This window comes from Bidens hawaiensis, unplaced genomic scaffold (assembly GCF_021521415.1).
Source record: "Bidens hawaiensis isolate Kalapana, Puna unplaced genomic scaffold, B.hawaiensis_p1.1 tig00030391_1, whole genome shotgun sequence".
Classification (NCBI taxonomy): Eukaryota; Viridiplantae; Streptophyta; class Magnoliopsida; order Asterales; family Asteraceae; genus Bidens; species Bidens hawaiensis.
This window is the reverse complement of record NW_027495064.1, coordinates 96,709-115,208: the sequence shown is the minus strand read 5'-3', so window position 1 is coordinate 115,208 and position 18,500 is coordinate 96,709. Positions and strand designations below refer to the sequence as shown.

Below are 18,500 nucleotides of genomic sequence, written 5' to 3'. Positions count from 1 at the left end.
CACCCGCAATAGCGGAGCCGTGGAGGGTGTAAAGTGAACCTAATCCAAACTTATAATGACTATTAATTATTAAAAAAATAATTAAATTAATATTAATTTTTTTAAGGACCAACAGGCTTCTGACTATGGAGAGCAAAATCGGTATTGGTACCGGTATCAAACCGGTACCGAATCGGTACCAAAAGTTTTATTTTCGGTACCGGTACGGTACGGGACGGACCTTTAATCCTGGTCCCGTCCGTCCCGGTACCGGTACCGAACCGAATATTTCGGTACCGGTACCGGTACCAAGAATTCGTGAATTTCGGGACCGGGACCGGTCAGTACCGGTACGGTCCCGATCTCATCCCTACTTCTGACTATAAACTTATCACATTAGGATACACTCGTCTTTCGATCAGGTAAAAACTCATACCTCAGGCCAATGCCCGTGAACACTCACCCGAAGCGGTGAGATAAAACGTGTTCAGTTCAAGCGAACACCACCTACTCGTTTAGTGTCTCATGATGACCTAGTGCCAAAGAAACTAAATGGCTGAGGCAGGAATCAAATATGTGTCACATGAAATACCAAGTCTGTTTCTTACTTATTTTTTTGAACGACCAACTAAGTAACGCCGGGTACTTCGTACGCGGCCCCCATTGACTAAAGGTAGTCCGAGCCGGCTACTTAGACTAATTAATACTTTAATTATTATAATATTATTTAGAAAAAGAAATATTTATATAGAAATATAAATAAATAATAATATTAACACATACAACCGCCTTACAAATTCCTTTCAATCTCTTTCGAGCTTCCCCAGTCTTTCCTCCTGCTCTTTTCAGTCTTCACCGTCTGCCTCTCATTTCCCAGGTACCCTTTTATTATTATTATTATTATTATTATTATTATTATTATTATTATTATTATTATTATTACTACTCTGTTTTCTGATTAGGGTTTCTGAAAAACAGGGTAAAGATTGAACCTTTCAACTTCAATTTTAAAACCCACATGGTAATTAAACTTTTCTTATTGAATCTTTGTGTTTCTTGATTGATTATATTATGCTAATATGGGTTTTGTGTGGTTAGGTGAGTCCACTTGGTAAAATGGAGAATCAAGAACTCGGTCCACTCGGTCCGCCTTGGTTGATACCAATGTTAAAAGCCGATTACTTCGTTCCGTGTCGGTTTCACGGAGACGCTACTAAGAGTGAGTGTAATTTGTACTGTTTGGATTGTTGTGGTGACTCTATATGCTCTTATTGTTTGTCCCATCACAAAGATCATCGCGTTGTTCAGGTAAAATTGGTTACAAAAGTTAATGCCTATCAAGTGTTCGATGAAATGCCTGAATGAAATGTGTTAATTTTATTTTCCTTTTTTTTGTTGTGGTTGTTTAGATACGGAGGTCTTCGTACCATAACGTGGTTAGGGTGAATGAAATTCAAAGATTTTTGGATATTACTTGTGTGCAAACCTACATTATCAATAGTGCGAAGATTGTGTTCTTGAACGAACGACCGCAGCCTAGGCCCGGTAAAGGAGTCACCAACCATTGTGAGATTTGTGGCCGGAGCCTTGTTGATGCTTTTCGGTTTTGTTCCCTTGGTTGCAAGGTATAAACTAGCTTTCCATTTAGCATATTATCAGTTTATTCGGTTCTTTGATCAGTGGTGGACCTGGTAATTTTTGGTTATAGAAAATAGAGGTGTGCATTCGGTTTTTTAGGTTTTGTAAACCGAATCAAATCGCGAATACATAATAAAAATACATCAATCGCTAATAGAAAATAGTGGTGTGCACACATGTAACTAACAACCTTTTAATTTTTGAAAACCTTTGGTCTAAGTTTTGTAGCTTGGGTTCGGTTTTGATTTTTTCGTTTTACCATTTGGGCTTAAATTTTGTGGGATACAATTTTTTTGTCCAAAATAATAAGCAACTTGGTCTAATTTTTTTTATACATTTGTGTTAGAACTTAGAATATTTGGGTTACATTATTTATGAATTTTTATTAATTACGTTAAGTTCAAAATTAAAAATGAAGATATGTTCTGTTTTTTTGGTTTTAATTACATGCAAAATTTTAGTTACACGAAAACATAAAACCAAAAAGTTGATTTCTGCTCGGGTTCGGTTACTTTGTTTTTTTAGTTACATGTCGGTTTTTCCTGTTTCATGCACACCTCTATTAGAAAATGTATAATAAAAATACATCAATCGTTGCTCTGTTCATTTTTTTATTTTTCTTCGGTTAAGATTGTTCTACATTACTAATTTGAGGTTGTTATATGGTTAGCTTGGTGGCATGAAACGTGGCGACCGAGAACTGAGCTTCACTCATCGGATTAAACATGGTCGGGATGGTTACGGGCCAGACGAGCCATTGACACCAACACCGACGAAAGCGAGAAGATCAAATCTGTTCAATCAGCTTATCGACACTCACATATTTCACTACAATTATTATGGGCGAAATGGTCATTCCGACATGTCATGCTCATCTACATCAGGAGACGAAACCACCACCATGTCTCCCCGGACACCGCCAATATTCAACCACCGGAACTCTAGTCGAAGAAAGGGTATACCGTGTCGTGCACCATTTTGATGATGGGGTGAAACATGAAAGAAGTGAAGGGTGGTATGGTAATTTGATATGGTGAAACTTGAAAGCATATACATATAGTTGTGAAAAAGAAAAGATGATACATGATGGTTAGTATAAGTTAGTATTAAGGTTTTATGTTGATTTGCATACATATTTATATGAATGTGTATTTTAGTTTTGAAGTTAGGAAAAAGAAAAGGGGGGGAAAGTTAGATTGTATATGGGATTGTATAATATGGTTTATAAAGAAAAAGTTTTTAATATATGGATGTGTATATTGATGTCTGAGGCTGTTTATCCAAAGAAATTTACGAGCCATGATACGAAGCATATGGAAAGTTAGGAATGAAAAAGTTTTTGTCAAATATTTACACTTGTCCCGACTAGATATATCGAAAGAAATATATATCGAAAGAAATAAAGATGTTAAGTTTTCTTTAGGCGGTATCAAGATCCAAGCTATTAGGGCATGCGTAGTGGGCGACAAATGCCCACAAATTAGGGTGATTTTGTGGGTGAACATTGCCCCCAGGCTATAGGGGGGGTCATTTTTTGTCGCCGGAGTGTGTGTTTGTTTATTATTATTATATATATATATATATATATATATACACACACACACATATATATGTATATAAGGGCTACAACACCATTATACCTTAAAACAAAACCCATAATTTGCTGAATGGACGTCACATATCGCAAGTTGCCCCATTTTATAGCATCTTCACTACACATAGCCTTAGTGACAAACTTTGATATGATAAGCTTGTAGGCATGCAAAAATGTAAAGCATGATGATTGATGACTCTTGGGGAGTATGTATGTATTTGTCAGAGGCGGACCTACCATGGTGATACGAGATTTGGTCGTCCTATGTGAAATTGTTCTTTAGTATTATTGTAGTTTAAAAATCTCGACCAACCCTTGTGAATTTGTAGTGATAGTTATCAGAGAAAATTTCCGACCTATGTAAAAAATCATTTAGATTTGTTACTGATATATGTGAAGGTTGTATGTGAATGTACAAGTGTTTGAAGCATGAGAAAATGGTGTTTATGCATGTATGGATGCATGTGGACATATAAGTGTGAAGTGGTTAAAGCTTGATGTAGAAGAGCGGTCAATTTGTATTTTGGATGGACCGATTATCACGGTTTGGTCCGGGAACTTCTTATTGAGGACCCATTTCTCTGATTCAGTTCTTTGTGCCTGTCTTGGGACCTTGCTCGGTCTCGAGCTTTCGGTTGTAAAACAATGCCGGTTCACATAAATTATTGTCATGCCGGTGCGGGTAGGAACTCCTACCGCACCGTGGGCTGTGGACGGATGAGCATTGAAGTCTCCAATCGCTTCTCGTCCTAGGATAATGTCATGTTTGGAAGTTGCTGGTAAGACCAAGAATTCAACTTCCTCTGTTCTTGAATGTATCCCGTCACTGAGTGTTACCGGGAATGAAATCACTCCACGCGGGTGCATTATTTCTCCCCCGAAACCAGAGACGGGAGCATGAATTGGCTGTAATCTTTCCTTGTCTTCCTCATCCAACTGCTCAAAGCATTGTTCGTACATGATGTTGAACGTACTACCTGTGTCAAAAAACACATATTGTGATCGGTAGTGTCCGAACTCAGCAGTTATAATCAGCGGATTTTTGTTACATGGACCGCCTTTGACCCGAGGAAAGATTACCGGCTCACTTTTCCATTCCTCCTCCAAATAATTCCTCCTCTTTCCCTTGTTTGAATGTCCACCCTGAATCATATGGACATTCAAATCCTTGACATGTCTTTTAGCTGGGCGTTGGTTGTCCTTTGCGGGAGGTTTGCCAGTCCCCGCTCGTGCGCCTTTCACCAGGTGTTCGAGTTTACCATTTTTAACAGCTGCTTCAATTTCATTTCTGAGGGCCACACACTCATTTGTGTTGTGTCCAACATCATTGTGATATGAGCAGTGTTTGTTGGTATCAAGAAATGATTTCCTTGGCACCGGTTGGGGCTTTCGGAAGGTCAGATTCTCAGTAATGAGGATTTCTGAAGGAGTTTTCGATAACTGGGTCCAACTGTTGGTGGAACGAGCTGAAAAGTTACGTTTACCTTTGTTTCCGATCAAAGATCTTGCATCAAAAGGTTTAGACGCTTCCGCACTTGGTTGTAGCCTTGACCATATTGGTCCTTTGGTCTGCTTGTTTGGTCTTGGAGTTTGGAACTCGACCATTGGTGATTGTTTCTGACCCCCGGAGCTCAAGGTTTTCTCAGTTCGTGCATACACCTTAGATGCTTTCATGATTTCATCCCATGATTCGGGCATTCCGTCTCTCCCTGTAAGCGTACGGATCAAGCCGTCGCAGTGGACGTTTTTACAGAATGCTCCTCTTAACATATCCTCGCTTACCCCCTCCGATGTTAAGGCTCTCGTTGGTGAAACGAGTAATGAAGTCCTCGATGGACTCATTATTGCGTCTTGTAACATCTAGTATCTCGGAATGATCGCGGGTATGTTTCCTCTGCTGACTAAAGTGCTGGGAAAATTTTGCTATGAAATCATTCCAGCTTTTAATTTGTCCGGCGGGCAACTTCTCAAACCATTCGCGGGTAGTTCCAGTGAATGTGAGTGCAAACATGTGGCACCAGTACGGAAGAGTCCAACCGTTGACTCCTCCGACTGCCACGAATCTCAATAAATGATCACTGGGGTCCGTCATCCCGTTGTACGTTCCAACAGATGTCGGAATTTTTGCGTTTATCGGGAATGAGGCTTGTGCGATGCTCGGAATAAATTTCGACTTTTCCGCAAAGGATTCCGGACAATATGGTTTTGAGAAATTATATTCGGCATCGCTACAATACTCCGCATGACGGACCACTGGTGGCGGATAACTAGCCCCCCCGTATGAAGGAAGACGGCTATCCCCGCTGTAAAAACTACCATCCGGGCGATAAGATGAATCATACCCGTCCAGTTCGTCCTCATAGGATGGTACTCGTATGTCTATGCTGGGACGAGGACGCAACTTTCGGGTTTCGCTCATGTTTTTCTCCGGTGGAAAACTGTACTAGATGTGGCTTCCCTTATGGGAGGAGACATAGATCTCCTGGGAGGCTCATCATACGTCAGGGTACGACCATGGAAACGTTCGTTCCGGACCCGACGTTCATATTCAACTTTCAAACTTTCTTGTTGAACACGAGGCCACTCGTCCGGAGACAAAGTTTCTTCGGTCCTGAGGCTCTGACGGTGAGCTCTTCTTAAATTAGAATCACCGGAATCTTTTTCCAACTCTAACTCCGATTGAGTTCGGTGGTCTTTTCTTGCAACACGTTCTAGAATTCTCAGGTTCGAACCACCTGGAGCTGTGACATGCCCTAAGTCGGTGACTGGTGTAACCACATTTCTGGTGTCCATCGGAGTGACACCTTCTTGCTAAGCGAACAATCCCCGAGCCGTTAAACCACCCAAGGTGAAACCTCCAGGGTTCACGGTATCGGTTCGTGTGCCAGGAGTTGAAATTCTATCGAACACAGATGTTGCTCCCTCACGTGTTTAAGGTTTAAATCACGTGGAGGTTGTGTTTGATTCTCCGTCGGACCTTTAGGTAACTGAGTCATATCGTAAAGAGAACGGAATTTTTTTTTGCTGTTCTAACAAAAGCACGGATGCCGCCAATGAAGAAACACGGATCTACTCCCCACTAATTGGTCCTAGATCCGACGTGTCCACAGGGTAGGATACGGTTAACTGCCAAAACGATATGAACACGATTCCCAGGGTCCAGTGACGTGAATCCTGCAAAACAGAACACCGTGAGCTCGTTACGGGAAGGATGAGGTGGGAGGTCTTCCCGTAACCACCCTCAGGCGTTAAACCTAAACCATGGATTAGTTTATTCGATGAGAATTCGTAATTGTAAAATTTAAATAGATTTACCTAATTTGATTGATAAAGTTAAAACCATGAGACGCGAAACAATAGTTTATATTAATAAGACAAGTTACAAAATCCATAGTTTTTTCTTGGTTTCGTCATATTGCCATAGACTTATGTCTTATGTTGTTCAAACGAAACTGAAGCGACAGTTGTCTACTAAATGTATGTTAATTATTAAGTAATGTTATTAACCTCTAAAGAGTCCAACCCATATTATTATTTAAATACATAGATGTAAATACTAAACTGGACCACGCCATGTGTGATGCAAATAACGCGGCTAAGTTTGTTAATTTCCCTTCTTTGCTAAGATATGTATAGTGTATAATATATGTATCAAGAAAAAAAAAAATAATTCCAATAATGACCGGTATTCCGGTTGGGGCCGTGTGTCACACAATAAGTCAATAAGGCAAAGATGACTAATATAGTTAAAAAGTCACCATACTAGACTAGAGATGTATGATGTGTATCTAGATGTGACTCAATGTTTGGGTTAGGCAGGATATGAGAAAGTTTTAAAAACATACTGATTTATTTATAGGTTATCTCTTAATTTGTCAGATATTTTTATAATTTAACAAAAGATTGTGAACTAACCGGTCAATCGGTGCACAACTCCCTTCTATATATAAGAGTTGAGGTGTCCTAATTTTTCACTACATATGTTTTTCATATAAAGTCATCAACATTATATTAGCTTTTTATTTGTATTCTCATTTAATCTCTAAACCATGAAAATATCGATCTTTCTCATCCTTCCCATCCTCTAGCCTTTCAAAATAAATTATAAACCTACGTAAAACTATATAAACACTAATTTCATTAAAAGAAATTTTACAAGACTAGAAAAATAAATGTATTTTATTGAAAAGAAAAATAAGATAGCCAAAATGTCAATATTGACCCCAAAGTCGTTTGATTTCTTGTTTGCATTGTGCTACTGCTATCACTTGAGTGTCAGAACAAATAGTCGCCAGTCTAAAGATAAAATTGCAAATCCTTCTCCTTCTATGTTTTCTTTGCATATTTTCCTCCGTCATGACGATACACGAATATTGGATTTTGTGTTTCTGGAAGAAATTGAGATTGTGATCGAGATAGTTAGACATCATTGCATGCTTGTTGCATCATAATTAAATTGCGGATGAGATTGATATTAAAGTTGGTGTGATGAGAACATTGCGCAAAATTGCGATTGTGATTGACATTAAAGTTGTCGTGGTGAAAACATTGGGGGGTAGGGACTAGGGACAATCAATATTGTGCTGAGTACTAGCACCATACCGGTACTCACCCACACAATCGCCCATATTTGTTTTTCATATTCTTGATTTCAGTACCAAATATTTTTGGTTTTTAAGTAGTACCGATACTGACCGGTATCAAACCAATAAAATTGATACGGTATTCGATTTATACTTTAACTCATTTTCACTATCGTTATTTTTCGATTCAGTACCGATCTACATTGGGGTAAATAGCGACGTTTGGAATAAATCAAGTTATATATATAAAGCTTAATTAACAATTGGGGATGGTCTCTCGGTCTCTCTGAACCTGAAGAAACACGGATCTACTCCCCACTAATGGGTCCTAGATCCGACGAGTCCACAGGGTAGGATACGGTTAACTGCCAAAACGATATGAACACGATTCCAGGGTCCAGTGACGTGAATCCTGCAAAACAGAACACCGTTTGCTCGTTACGGGAAGGATGAGGTGGGGGGGGGGGGTCTTCCCGTAACCACCCTCCGGCGTGAGAACAAGTACCGTTCTGACTTGAGAGATAAATTACTTAAGTAAATTGAGAGAATACCGTGGGAGTGAATGAATACCTCATGGTGATTGAGAGGGTATTTATAGGCGAAGGATGTGGGAAGGTAATTGGGCCAGCTGTCCCTTTGGAAGATGCTCTTATAACCGTCTGGACACATGTCCTCATATTACTGGTTAAGTTCATACGTTGCATGTGCATGTATAACAACCTGGACACGTGTCCTCTTATGATAGGACGAAGAATAACCCTGGCCATGTGCACGGTTATAACAACCTGGACAGGTGTCCTTCAATAATTGGCTAATACATCACGTATTACTTAAGAGAGCATCTTGGTAAATCTTCTAGAGTGTTACGCGGACGGTCTTTCTGTCCTGCGGACGACTTTTGAGGGTGCCAGGATGCTTCCGCATGCCTTATGGAAGTGTTTCTTCCGCCTACGGTTATGCGGATGGTTTGAATGTCCCGCGGGTGCCTTATGAGGGACTTCTGATTAACCCGCGGGTACTACTTAAGGGTATTTGGGTCTTTTTGGTACCCTACCTCTATAAGTCCCCCCAGTTCAGTGTTTCTTCCGTGTGAAGTATTTTATGCGGGTGAAATTCTGGACTTATTGTGTGTTGGGGGTTTTTGGATTTTGAAGTTAAGTGGGAAAATATCTTCTGCTGGTATAGATAATCATGGAAAAGGACAAGTTGACCACTCGCAGGCGCGTGAACAGATGATGGAACGTTTTTTTACGGCTATCACTGTACCTGTCTGTGTAGCTTTTCTCTTTTTCGAATTTCCCGCGTGACGTAGTGACTTGTGATTGTGCGATGTTTTTCTCTCTCCACTATTCATATCCCATCGCATTAATTGCGATGGGTATAAAAGGGAGAGAAGGCTTTCCCATTGAAGTTTATCGCCTTTATTTTCTAATTACCTTCTTTGCTTTTTCTTCTGATTAGAACTTCGAACTTTCTCTGTAATCCGTTAAGCAAATTCGTCTGCAATGTCGAATGTTCAGACTGAAGTTGATGAGATAGAGGTCTCCTGGGACCACTCAGAATACGAGAGGTTGCTGGAGACGTATGGCATTCCACAGGAATGGGAACCAGAATTTCCTTCACCGGGTTCGATAGCCAGTCTATCTTCACTTGGAAAAATGGCTGCTATGTCGATTACTTTACCTGTGGGAATTTCCGTCTTTCTTTAACTAAATTCCTTATGAATTTGTTAACTGCATATGGAATTCATTTATCCCAACTGCAAGATGCGAATTCGACACTATGAATTTGGCTGTATAGCACGGGACCTGGTGCCTCATGTTGATCGACTTCCGGTTTTCTATCATCTTGCCATCCGCGATGGTTGGTATTCCTACCAGGGATTTTCTAACCGAAGTATTGGATATGAGGCCGAGAAGGTGTCTTCCGACTGGCGTTGCAAATTTTTTTTGGATTTCTGAGGACGTGGTACCCGTTGCCATGGTTCGTCGTCCTGTCAACTCTCGTCTTCCGGACGTTGTTACGGCTGCTTATGAAGGTCGTGTCTGGTTCCGTACCCTAACGATGGAACCAACATCGATGCGGGCACTACCGGAAGAAGCCTTAGTGTGGGCAGGCATGAGTCGCTTATGGGCCTCAGAATTTATGGAGCCTATTTTTGTTGACTTGTATGAACGTAAGTTATCCTTACTATTTTTCCTTCTTTTGTGATGTATTCTGTAATTAAATTTTTTATCTCCTCAGGTCGAGGTTCTATGATCAATGCCCTTTTTGAGGACAGAGGTTGTGTCCGACATGGCATCCGGGATGCCGGTGATGTGCCTATTCTTGAGAAGACTAAGTCTCGTTTCCTTTTTCCAAAAAAGATGCGGGCTGAACCTATTGTCTCTAATGCCACCTTTGAGACAGGTGCGTACGTTCTAAACCCTCATCCGCTTATTGCTATTACTTCTGATGGAACGATCATCACTTTATTATCGAGTGATGATGATGGCGATGGTTCCGATTTTTCTTCCTCTCGAGAGGAGAAAGAGTCCGATGACGATATACCTGAATCTTCTTCTGTCTCCCAACTATTGGCAGAATTAGAGAAGAAGAGGGCTTTTATGGCTTTTCAAGCAGGTCAAGCGGGCGCCAAAACTGTGAATGCTGAGGCAGGACCTTCGAAGAAGAAACGGAAAACCCATCGTCCTAAGAAGCCACAGTACAGTCTTATCGATCGCATTGACACGGTGTAAGGTATGTGTTGTTTTTTGAAATACTTTACCATTTTGGACTGTTTAGCTAATTGTAACTATTGTGTAGATCCGCTGATCTTACCAAAGGACGTGTCTAAGAGGTTGCCTACTCCAACTCCTTAAACGGAAAGGCAACCTTCTCCTCCTCCGGAAAAGGAAGTAGAGGACCAGCCTTCTGCTCCACCAAGTACTACTAAAGTAGAAGATCAACCGACCTCTCATCCGTTTGAGGATACTATAGAAGAGAGGGTGCCAATTCCTCCAATTGATACTTCGGTGGAGGACCCCAACAACCAATCTGGGACTGATAATCGTTTTAACTATCTTTTCCAGGCTAGGGGTGGTACAAATTTTCAAGGAAGTGACCTTCCTGAGGATGTGGGAGGCTTTAGGCGTAATGAAACTCCTCCTCGTCCTCCCCCTCCTCCTCAACAATCATCGCCTTTCTCAGTTCGCGGAGAACCGTCAGGTTCCCGCTATTATGGGGATGCGAACTTGGGTGATAAGCATGATTTGTTTATCCCTCCTTGGGATATTACTAACGGATCCCGGTCACTAACCCTGGGGTCTGTATGAGTTTTATGAAACATTGTGTGCCTCCTGCTGAAATGTCATATCAACGTGACCTCTCCCGCCAGGACCTCCACACGAACGTAGCCTATCATTTGGCTAATGTTTTAGCTGGAAGCCAAGAGGTTCTATGTGAGTGGCGCACTCTAGGCGGGAAGGTGGCAGAGGCTCGTCGAGCTTCTGAGGCTGCCCAAAAAGAAGCCGAGGGGCACCGCATTGTAGCCCAAACTACTAAATGGAAGCAGGTTAACGCGGAGAATGCCCTCAAGGGTGAACAGGACCGCAACGCTGCAGCTGCTCGCCGATGGAAGGAGGCTTGTGAAAAGCAAAACTCCCTTCTTGAGGCCGCTCGGGAAAAGACTCAAAAGGAGAAAGATGATTTGGCCCGGGCGCAAGAAGCAAACTCGGCCCTAGAAAATCAAGTGTCTCTTTATGGTACCAGAATTCAGGAACTTGAGGCCGAGTTAAAGTTGCAGAGAGAGCAGAATGATCTTAAAGACAAAAGTGCCCTCGAGGTTCAGACTGCTTATGACTCTCTCCTACAAGCTCATGAGAAAATAACCACAGAATCTCGGGCTCTTCAAGAGCGAGCCAAATGTGCGGAACGAGACCGTCAGTGGTTCCTCGCCCGAGGGGTTGATGCTGTAAGTAATTTCCCCTTTTGAATGTTCCTTGCTTATTTCTTATTTTTGTTACTGAAAATCTTGTATTTTTATCCTGACTGGTCGTTCGTCATATCAAGGGAAGCAAGGAGCTTACTGACAAAGTTTCTTCGGTCCTGAGGCCATGACGGTGAGCTCTTCTTAAATTAGAGTCACCGGAATCTTCTTCCAACTTTAACTCCGATTAAGTTCGGTGGTCTTTTCTTGCAACACGTTCTAGATTTCTCAGGTTCGAACCACCTGTAGCTGTGACATGCCCTAAGTCGGTGACTGGTGTAACCACATTTCTGGTGTCCATCGGAGTGACACCTTCTTGCTGAGCGAACAATCCCCGAGCCGTTAAACCACCCAAGGTGAAACCTCCAGGGTTCACGGTATCGGTTCGTGTGCCAGGATTTAAAATTCTATCGAACACAGATGTTGCTCCCTCACGTGTTTCAAGGTTTAAATCACGTGGAGGTTGTGTTTGATTCTCCGTCGGCCCTTTAGGTAACTGAGTCATATCGTAAAGAGAACGAAATTTTTTTTTTGCTGTTCTAACAAAAGCACGGATGGCGCCAATGAAGAAACACGAATCTACTCCCCACTAATTGGTCCTAGATCCGACAAGTCCACAAGGTAGGATACGGTTAACTGCCAAAACGATATGAACACGATTCCCAGGGTCCAGTGACGTGAATCCTGCAAAACAGAACACCGTGAGCTCGTTACGGGAAGGATGAGGTAAATTGAGAGAATACCGTGGGAGTGAATGAATACCTCATGGTGATTGAGATGGTATTTATAGCCGAAGGATGTGGGAAGTTAATTGGGCCAGTTGTCCCTTTGGAAGATGCTCTTATAACCGTCTGGACACATGTCCTCATATTACTGGTTAAGTTCATACGTTGCATGTGCATGTATAACAACCTGGACACGTGTCCTCTTATGATAGGACGAAGAATAACCCTGGCTATGTGCACGGTTATAACAACCTGGACATGTGTCATTCAATAATTGGCTGATACATCACGTATTACTTAAGAGAGCATCTTGGTAAATCTTCTAGAGTGTTGTTATACTCCGACAGCTGTCCCGGGGCATAACCTCGTAGCTGTTTACGCGGACGGTCTTTCTGTCATGCGGACGACTTTTGAGGGTGCCAGGATGTTTCCGCATACCTTATGGAAGTGTTTCTTCCGCCTACGGTTATGCGGATGGTTTGAATGTCCCACGGGTGCCTTATGAGGGACTTCTAATTAACCCGCGGGTACTACTTAAGGGTATTTGGGTCTTTTTGGTACCCTACCTCTATAGAACCCCTTTTAACAGGTTTTCTCTTATAGCAGCTCCGTTTCAAGCCAACCTGATCGGTCTACACGACTTGGAGATGTTACTCGACAATCATCGTCATCACAACATATATATTAGTCCATTATTGTTACTAAAAGTAGATAGGAATGAGTAAATTATTATTGTATAAACTTTATATCGTAAAGAACATTTAAATAATCCCCATGGCCCATGTCGATATCATAAGTTTTGACATATTATTCAACAGTTGAAATTGCTAACATAGAAAATTAATAACGCCCAAAAGGAGTTTGAAAGGGCTTCAAGTTGTGCGCATGGCTACTTATTAAATTCCAACATAATTATAAAAAAAAATCATATATTTAATTTAATCTAGTGAAGATGATGAATGTAGTTTTCTAAATAGATTGGATGAGTTATAACCCGTGTAGGTAAGGTTAAATAAATATAATCCTTCTAATTATATTGTTTTTAAAAAAAGACTATACTAAACTAAACTGTGTAATACGACGTTTTATAGCACTCTGGTTCACGAACAAGATGTGACATTCACCGGCAAGCATTTTATAGAAAAGCTTGTCTTGTAGAGTTTGTAAATGACCTTTTACATCGAAGACGTTCATGGCTACTATCAAGCTCTCAAGCAAGTTTGAGAAAATATTTGGGTGAAGGATAACAACATTCCGATAGGTTAAGTGAATAACGACTTTTTCTTGAATGATGAGTCATAGATAACGACTGGAATATTACGTTACCTATTAAAGTTCGCTCATTATATTTTCATAATTGTTCAAACACACAATTAGTTAAAATCTTACTTGAACTTCCCTCCAAATCTCACTTCACAAATCATTCATTACATTTTACCTCTATAATATCACTCATTACTTGAAGCTAAACATAGTTCGTTCGACACTCCGGCCCACTTCACAAACCTGTTCTGACCACCACTCAATAAATTCTTGGACATGTCACGTTTTCACAAGCCTATTCTATTTTGTGTTTTTATTAATGCTTAATATTATACTGGAAGTAAAATAATAAGAAAGTATTACTTTATAATTATTAGTTTACTAGATTTATATCCCGGCGCGTTACGCTGGCCAATTGATAAAACAACCTCAACGTTGAAACCTGGGTGTTGGTAAAATTTGAGTGTTACGTCGGTGAGTTGACGCGAATTCAGTTAGCATCGTTTACATTCTTTATAGCATAGACACAATTGGTAAAACTTTAACGTCCAAAACAATATATATTCTTCACATTAACATATAAAAAAATAAATTATTTAAAGCGAAGTTTGTTTCATCAGTAAACCCAGGCGGTGGTAAAATCCAAACGTTATCAGGCCCAGGCATTGAGACAGTAACTGGACACAAGTTCACCGGTTTCGGCTACGTTTGTTACGATAGCAGAGCTAAAAAAGGAAAAAAAATATATATACAATTTGAGTGCACCAGTGGGGTGGTGTTAGCTGGTAAACTCGGCCGTTGGTAACACCAAGTGTTGTCGGTCATGGACGTTGAGACGTTTGAGTTTATGCGAATTGGGTCAATTTTCGTCACATTTGTTATGATATCGGAATTAAAATAAACAGAAGAAATTATCATGCACTCAACTTCCGTTATATTCGTTAGGGGTACCAAAACGAAAAAAAATACAAAAGTGTGTGGACAAGTAAGGTGCCGCTAAGTGGCCCAACTCCGGCTTAGCGGCACCAAACTTGTAGTTTATATATGTTAGATAATTACTTAACTAATACCTAATTAACAAAATGCTTAACATTCTATAGAAATTTGGTAAATTTAATGAGAAGTCACCAGCTAAGAAGATGAAATATAGTGGGCTGAGCAACCTGTTAATCTGTCATGGACTCATGGGTGAAGGTGAAGGTGGTTGGGAGTTGGGACTTGGTGGCTGGCCCAAGCAAAGGAGCCCAGATGATATAAAAATAGTTATCTATAGATTTATAATAGAGATGGTCTATATTCTAATGTTTTGTTACGTTTTTTATCACAAGATTAAGGAAATTACATTTTTAAGTAAGGGAGATCAAAGCTTGATACCCGACCCGACCTGTAGTAAAATCGGCCTGACCTGATACCCAAAAATTACAAGTTGTTTCACACGGAGACCTGACCTTATGAGGTATATTAGGTTTTGGTTCTACATCAATTCGGTTTATCAGTCATGTGCCATAGATAGAGTCCGGAATTTAGTTCCAATTCAGCCATTCATCTTATCAACCGTGTTGAGCGAATTCAAGGCTATCATATCATCGAATCGATTACTAATTCATCCTCAAACATCTCATCATCATCAGTATGCTTGCATAAAGTTTATTCATATTTTCACAATATTTGATTCGTTATCTATATGTTTAATTTGATGATGATTCAATAGTTTTAATGTTTAGTACCACATGATTTTACAATTTTAGCTAAAACTAAAATAATTATAAAAACCCAATATAGAACTTCCCAATCCCCACACGTGGACATTTCAAACGGACCAAACCTCATATTTGAACTTATTTTATGATACATGATCAAATACATTTTAATTTTAACATGAAAACGGTGAGAACCAATTTGTTGTTATGATTAAGTTTATTTTTATAGGTGTCTGCTGCTATTTTTTGTTCATATTTACTAATTATCGATTATGAGACGTTATAAGTATTTGCTTATTTATATTTTGTTGTTATTATTAGATGTTTTCTTTTGCTGTTATAAGTATTTGCTGGTATATGTTGTTATTATTTTGTTCTTGATTTTGATTCTTTTGTTGTAGTTTTTAGGTTCTTTTCTTTGTTATTATAAGTCATTGTTTATGTAAATTGGTATTGTAGTTGGTATTGTTTCTTACGCTTGCATTTTTAAATAAATTGGCATTATTTCCTACGTATTCATGTTAAGATCAAAATGTACATGAACCTTCCCCCTTATTTTATTATTCTTTATAATTTTAATTTTTTAAAATATAAGGTAAGAAATGTAAAAAATATACATAGCTCATAAAGTTACGTATATGTACGAGGGATATATGGTTACATATGTGTAATTTTGTAAGGTACATATATATTTAAGCTTTATTTCCATTTCTACTCATATATATAAAAAAAAGGAACAAAAAAGCTATTGGAAGTGGTTTTCTTGCATCCTTTATTTTGTCATGATTCGTTCCGTAAGTAGAATGAGTAGAAAGAAGAGAATCGGAAACAATAGAGGCTTTTCACAATCGGAAGCAATAAACTGGTGGTCGGTAGCGTTTCTGTCGGCGAAGGCATTAGCTTGTTGATAAACTGGCTAACTGATATCTGGAATACAGGTGATTTCCGAACTGGTTATGGTCAGCATGGTCAAAATTAGTTATTGCAATAAACGGTATTGTTTAGTTACGATTTAAAAATGTCTAAATCCAAACATATAAAACTGATATTATTAAAAATGTCCAAATCCAAACATATCAAAACAGTAACTGTAAATTCAATTCCAAGAACTGTTTTTCCGAAACGAAAAAAATAATCGAACAAGTCATCTAAATACAAGATAAATAAAATAACTTAATAAAGAGCACTTTATATTTACTTTTTAAGTTTTAGAATCTAACAAAACATAATATTATTAAAAAAACATAGAAGTCAATACAATTTATTGTTTTTATATAATCATCCTCATCTCCTACGTTTAGCGTTCACCATGAGGCTTTGGTTGGTGTTTGTGCTTCACCACAGGACGTTTTAGTTTTCATCATCTTGCAATGTTTTTTTCAAATGAGCTTTTAAAACGGAATTGGACGTGACTTTAAAAACCATACTTGTTTGAGTGGTTTTAACCCCCCCCCCCCCTCTCTCTTAACCTTTTTAGGAATTCGAGAGCTAAAGAAATGGTGTATTTAAACCAATACATCCAACATATATTTATACAAATGGTATGAAAAACACTTTCATACAACTAGATTTTGTTGTTTTTTTCCCCGAATGGTCATAATCGGTTTATGACCTATACAAAATAATTGGTTGGTAACCTGTTTTTGCTTCTACATAACCGCTACCTAAACGGCATATACTATTGGTTACAAACCAGTTTCTCTAATATCAGTTACAAACCGACTATTATTTTGATTAGTAACCGGTTTCAGTTCCTTAAAATATTAGAATTTGTCTCTCTACTCTTATCTTATTAAAACTTTGATACCGGACTAGAGCCTACAAACTTTTGATCTATAATTATTTCAATTAGCTTTAAAAATTCTATTTCAAATATATTTAAAATATAGAGTTTTAACAAAAGTTTGGATTTAGTTATGAATGAAAATTACTCATAATGCCACGTGTCCAAAATTATTTTCTTTTATTAGTATAGATAGATTTTACGTGTAATTATGTAATACTAGGGTATAGTCCATGTTACACATGGGTGGAAAAATATGTCAACAAACATAATAAATTTAAACAACAAATTCAAGCAACACAAAACTTCTTCAAACTCTCGAACCAAAACGTTAACAATTTACATTGTCTACATATTAAAAGTTAAAAGTTACAATAAGTTAACGTACATCAAACAAACAAAAAACATCAACAAAAGAAATAAACATGTTCTTTCATATTAAACTACCACCAACTTCTTCAAACATTCTATCAAAAGAAACTCATTTTGCTACACTACCTGAAAATATAATAAAACAATAGCATCCAAATTAAATATATCATAATAACATATTTACTAATGAGTAACATTTTAATATTAATAAAGTTGTTTTTATTAAATTGTTGTTTTTATTAAAGCAAAATAACATATAACAACCAAAAAAGTAAAATGACAACATAAAACATCTTCTTAACTTAAACTATTAAACCAAAAAGATATATCAATAAAAACCTTTTTTGACTGTCATTTTATAACTAACAAATTTGATACTCTTTCAAAACAACCCGTTTTGAAATATTTTTAAACTAGTTACAAAATATAAAAAAATTGGAATTAGTCAACTTCAAAAAATTATGATTTTTTTTACCAATCTTGCAACAAACTTTTAAATCACTAACATTAATATTTTGTTAAATTTGTAAAACTTAAAAATGTTTTACAATAAATGAATTTTCAAATAACTTTGGAAATATTAAAAAAATTTATGTTGACTTGAAAATAATTAAAGCTGAAAAAATATGATATATTAAGACCATGTGTAGTCATAACTCTCCACATCCAGACATTATGCGTCACGTGGCGCCCAGTCATAGTTATGGTTTTTTACAAAAACAAGTTGTAGTCATAACTCTTCACCCACAGGCATTATGCGCCACGTGGCGCCCAGTGACTTTTACACTTTTTGTTTTTTTTTTTTAATTAATCAAATAACAATAATATTTTATTAAATAAATATTACATGAAAATAAAAAAAACCATTCGTCGTCGTCGTCATCTTCGCCCTCGTC

The 18,500-nt window shown here is 38.4% G+C and overlaps 1 protein-coding gene across 1 annotated transcript; it reads left to right on the top strand.

Moving 5' to 3' along the window:
• The first annotated feature begins 759 nt into the window (after positions 1-759).
• On the top strand, positions 760-2,826 carry LOC143580367 (protein RGF1 INDUCIBLE TRANSCRIPTION FACTOR 1-like). The gene is made up of 5 exons (XM_077063410.1): positions 760-856; positions 958-1,000; positions 1,078-1,287; positions 1,389-1,604; positions 2,288-2,826. The coding sequence occupies exons 2-5, from the start codon at positions 998-1,000 to the stop codon at positions 2,597-2,599; spliced, it is 741 nt and encodes a 246-aa protein (XP_076919525.1). The 5' UTR covers positions 760-856; positions 958-997; the 3' UTR covers positions 2,600-2,826.
• Positions 2,827-18,500: the final 15,674 nt, after the last annotated feature.